The sequence below is a fragment of the Echinococcus granulosus genome (genome assembly GCF_000524195.1).
Source record: "Echinococcus granulosus chromosome Unknown EG_S00253, whole genome shotgun sequence".
NCBI lineage: Eukaryota > Metazoa > Platyhelminthes > Cestoda > Cyclophyllidea > Taeniidae > Echinococcus > Echinococcus granulosus.
In genome coordinates this window covers 44,523-49,616 of record NW_020170633.1, presented here as the reverse complement: position 1 = coordinate 49,616, position 5,094 = coordinate 44,523, and the positions used below count along the sequence as shown (strand labels likewise).

At 40.4% G+C, this 5,094-nt stretch overlaps 1 protein-coding gene across 1 annotated transcript; it reads left to right on the top strand. All coding sequences in view use genetic code 11, as the record gives it.

Moving 5' to 3' along the window:
• Window positions 1–2,472: 2,472 nt before the first annotated feature.
• EGR_10694 (hypothetical protein) lies at window positions 2,473–4,094 on the top strand (the record flags this gene model as incomplete). The annotated part of the gene is made up of 2 exons (XM_024499943.1): window positions 2,473–2,605; window positions 3,964–4,094. 2 exons carry the CDS (start codon window positions 2,473–2,475, stop codon window positions 4,092–4,094), a joined length of 264 nt encoding a protein of 87 aa, XP_024345645.1.
• Between the last annotated feature and the right edge of the window lie 1,000 nt (window positions 4,095–5,094).

Below are 5,094 nucleotides of genomic sequence, written 5' to 3'. Positions count from 1 at the left end.
GTACACTCTTTTGTGCTTACTTATCTCCAGCTGTCAAAATGAAAAACCTAGACATTTAAGCTTCCATCTACCAAGAACAACAGGGTCGATCTCACAGTGTTAAGCATTTTTCACCTCAAAGGTTTTGTTGATCATCCAGCCTCTTCATTTAGCATTTTATGCATTCTCAAGAGGTACCCACACTTGTGTCATCGAGACAACTTCTAGCCAGAAGTTAGTAGCTTCAATCTAGCGAGGTGTGTGGAACTCCATTTGCATCACCGAAGCTCAGACAGTAAATGTCTTTATTCATATGGAGGCTGCAGTTTCACTTTCTTCATTTCTCTTGAATTCGTTGAGGTTCCCTCCCACCTCTAGCGAGAAACTACTTTCTCCACTGGCAACAAATTTTTATTCCGATTTCTTTAGTTAGAGGGTACTTTAGCAGCCACAAAATGCCATTTGCATCTCAGTGGTGACTATCACCACTCAATGGCTTCTCTGCCACTTATCACCAGATGTATTTAAACATCAATTCGCTTCGTTAACATTCGGAATTTGGCTAGTATTCTTCTGTTGTTTGCAAAGAGAGTGGGTTAGAACAGCTCCTGCGTTTCAGCATTAATCTTCCTATGAGAGCAACTGTATGTCTAGGATTGATTAGTGAACAAATTAAATATTAATACACGAATACAAACGACTTGGCGATGTAAACAACGGCTTTGCACAAAAAGAGTTCAAGTGGCATTCACCACAACTCATTGTGTACAAAATGCAACCACTTTGGAGGTAGACAATTTTATGGTCGAGGTTGTGGTCGACCTCTGTTCTGCCATGCAGAAATGCTCGATGCTGTAAGAATGCAGTATTGCCATTACTGGTGACTGTGGTGTGACGATGAAACACCCCTCCAGTCTGCAGTCACAAATGACTGACTATTCGATGCAACTCCTCCCAGCCCTAATAAATGGGTTCTCCAAATCGCATCTACTATCAAAGTCAACCAACATTTGTCTACCTGACAAATTGTGCGTTATTTGGAAATGTGTGAAGTTGCTTGTTTTGCATGATAAAGGCACTCATTTCCATAGCAACATTGATCCATTTTGACAGTAAAACAAACTTAATCAAGCCAAAGGACTTTTTGTTTTTAAAAGGCATTTTGTTTTTGTTGTTGCACGCCTCCTAACCTGTTAATGCATTTAGTCTGTACCCTATGTGTATGGGCCAGACCTTTTGATCTGACAAAAGCAGCATTATTTGCGTCTACTACACGAAGTTAGCATCCCTTTGTGATATCCCCCGCGTAAGTGAGCTCCCCCAAATGGAGGGTAGTAACTATACATTATTTGTTAGCTCTCATGAAGAAGAGGGTGTGTTCATCCTACTAAACCTTTAATGCTTCCCCAATTCAATGTTCAAAATGCACTTGGGAAAGCATTAATGGCATTTCTGTTACTTTACCGATTGTAACAAAATCTATATTAAAGGCAGCTTTTAAAACTAGTTCGTGCTTTGTAAAAGGAAACAGTAAGAAAAATCTTTGATTCCCATTGAGGCGCAAAAATTCGAATTTTTTAAATTAAGCTAAAATTGCAAAAGAAATTTAAAACACGATTAAGAAAATGACTACTCACTTTTTTCCTATCCTCCAGTTAATGTATTCACTGACCTTCGCTTTTAATTAAGTAAACTTGCTCCATTTACAGCATCTGCGTGATGTTAAACTGTTCGAGGTTGCCTTTTGCTCTAATAAAGTTTATTACTTTTAAGTATTGCTTTCGTGTTTAAAAAACCATTGTAGTTAGGCTGAGCCACCAGTGGTTAATGCTAGAAAATACTAAATTGAATGTGCTACACCCACTTTCACAGTCAGCAACCAATTTTCTCTGTCACTAAATGGGCGAGTTATAGAACCTCGACTCTTCCCTGGAGATGCAAGAAGCCACGATTCCTGGGCAGAACACATCATGGTGACGCAAAGAGGGGCGGAGGGGCGGGCATGTCTTGAAGGCCAGATGGCCCGTGGGAGGAGCAATAGCAGAGTTCAAAATTTGCCAGTTACCAGAAAGAGGACTTCAGCATTTGACGCACGGCAAGATTTTTAGTAAAGGAATTGAAGAGCGAGTTGTCAGTAGAGTAAAAAAGGCTGTTTATCAGCATTACGACGAGCGAATTAACACTCATTTATTTGAAGTCGGGCCGAAATATCCACTTAAGTACCACTGTCCATTAGTCATTCAAGTGGTGAAATCCCAGTGGGGTAGGTGACCAAGTAAACATGGAGTTTAGCAGGCAGGCAGTCACGCTGTCATAAAAGTAGGCGGATGAGTTGATAGACAGTCTTCTGGTGTTCGAAATGCCCCCTGTGTAGTCAAAAGGATTTGTCAACACACCCGCATGGGTAGGAAGCCTATCGGAAAATGCTTCCAATGATGCGTAGGCATCACCCATTATCAAGATTTGCCCATCTATCATAACCGGAGTGCCAGAATGAAATACAGTTGGCGAAAACGTGAGAATCACTGTGACTTGGTTCAGCTGATGTCAATATTACGTGAGATACTAAGTTTACCACAATTTGGCGGTGAATTATTTGTTCTGGTAGAAGAAATAAATTTAGAAAGTATTTATGCGCAAGCGAGTTGCAGATACTTACTATTTGTAATTCCATCTGGAGTTGACGCTACTGCCTCAACCGCTAATCGCATTTGTCACATTAGTCCCACTTGTGACCCTCAGTGCTTCGACTTAAAGCAAACTCTATTGCTGACACACCAATCAAAGACAGGCTCGAATCGTGGTTACTGAACGACAGGGAATTTAGAGGCCAATGTGCTGCTTAACAATTAATCTAGTCTTTTGTTAGGCATTTCATTTGGGGAGGGAAATGCCTCTAAAATGGAGAGTGATAATAGGCCAGTGACTGCAGTGGTAGAAGTGGTGAGGCGAGGAGGCTATCCTGGTAGGTGTGTTGGTGGCTTGAATCATAGTGCTTGCCACAAGGCATTTTAGTGTCGTGTCCTCATTGGTAAGCTGCAAGCGGTGTTGCAGTGCTCTCCTTCGCTCACAATTGACATCCAACGTTCCTTGTGTGCTCGACTGGATAAAAGCTCAATGCACTACTGCAGGCACAACTTGCACTGTCCATATGCCGTGCAGCCCTCACCAGAGCCAATTTCTTCTTTCGAGTGGAGACTTCTGTGTCTCCGTCAGGTCTCTCTTAGTAGAGATCCAATTTTTATTTCAATAAAAGCGTTCAGAGGTAATTTACCTTTAATCTAGTCCTTATAAAAATTTGTTGTGCACAAGACAATTTAAAGACCATTATTCCTTCAAACAGCATCCTAGGGTCACTTAAATTACTTTGCTACTTGTCTACTTCGCTTTGTCCTCATACCAGAACTCCGCCTTTGAAGCAATCCCTAATTTATGTAAATTGCTTTCAAGGATCCCTTCGTTATTCCTTATGTACAGTGCTCCTGCTCGAGGGTTTACACATCAGGAGTAAATCCTTGATCATTACTGTTGACTCCCGTTGGGATTATATTCGCAGATTAATTCAGCAGGTTATGAATTAATTTCTACAAAAAGCTGACCGATTTCTTTTTTTCAAAAGACTTAAATCTTAAAATCCTCCTTGCATTCATTTCTTTCTAATACAGGGCTGTGTTAACTAACTTATCAAGAAGACAACGAAAATTCCATTTTGAAAAGCGTTTCGTTTACTAGATTCTTTCGATGATATATCCTCAAGACTAAGCTTCAATGACTGAAGGACACATTTCTTTAACCATGCATTCCAACTCAATTTCGAGGGAAATGGAAATGCACGTGCAAAGGTGGCGGAATTTCCTGATCCGTAAAATCATAAAAGAGGGAAACAACGCTGTGACGAGAGGAGTCTGTTGAATAATCAGCGAACGATATTTTAAGGTAAATATAATTAGTGACGATTAGCATCTAGTTTCTAAATTTTGTTAGAAAATACTGAGAAATTTACAATCATCTTCTTGGTCAAATGGACGTCTATACAAGCATTCAACTTCCACAATATTTTAAACCGTTTCTACAAAAATACCTTTGAATCTCAGAGTGGTGTCAGCTATGCTTGAAACAAATAGCGCTGATGGCACAGAGGTACACTCTTTTGTGCTTACTTATCTCCAGCTGTCAAAATGAAAAACCTAGACATTTAAGCTTCCATCTACCAAGAACAACAGGGTCGATCTCACAGTGTTAAGCATTTTTCACCTCAAAGGTTTTGTTGATCATCCAGCCTCTTCATTTAGCATTTTATGCATTCTCAAGAGGTACCCACACTTGTGTCATCGAGACAACTTCTAGCCAGAAGTTAGTAGCTTCAATCTAGCGAGGTGTGTGGAACTCCATTTGCATCACCGAAGCTCAGACAGTAAATGTCTTTATTCATATGGAGGCTGCAGTTTCACTTTCTTCATTTCTCTTGAATTCGTTGAGGTTCCCTCCCACCTCTAGCGAGAAACTACTTTCTCCACTGGCAACAAATTTTTATTCCGATTTCTTTAGTTAGAGGGTACTTTAGCAGCCACAAAATGCCATTTGCATCTCAGTGGTGACTATCACCACTCAATGGCTTCTCTGCCACTTATCACCAGATGTATTTAAACATCAATTCGCTTCGTTAACATTCGGAATTTGGCTAGTATTCTTCTGTTGTTTGCAAAGAGAGTGGGTTAGAACAGCTCCTGCGTTTCAGCATTAATCTTCCTATGAGAGCAACTGTATGTCTAGGATTGATTAGTGAACAAATTAAATATTAATACACGAATACAAACGACTTGGCGATGTAAACAACGGCTTTGCACAAAAAGAGTTCAAGTGGCATTCACCACAACTCATTGTGTACAAAATGCAACCACTTTGGAGGTAGACAATTTTATGGTCGAGGTTGTGGTCGACCTCTGTTCTGCCATGCAGAAATGCTCGATGCTGTAAGAATGCAGTGATCAGCACAGTCACCCTCAAGCTAAATATTTACACCAACATAATCTCGGCAGAGTAATGTATTTCCTAAACTAGGAAATGAGGCGAATGTGCAGTCCACTGCTTTTGGTGTGATTACTAAATGTCAGT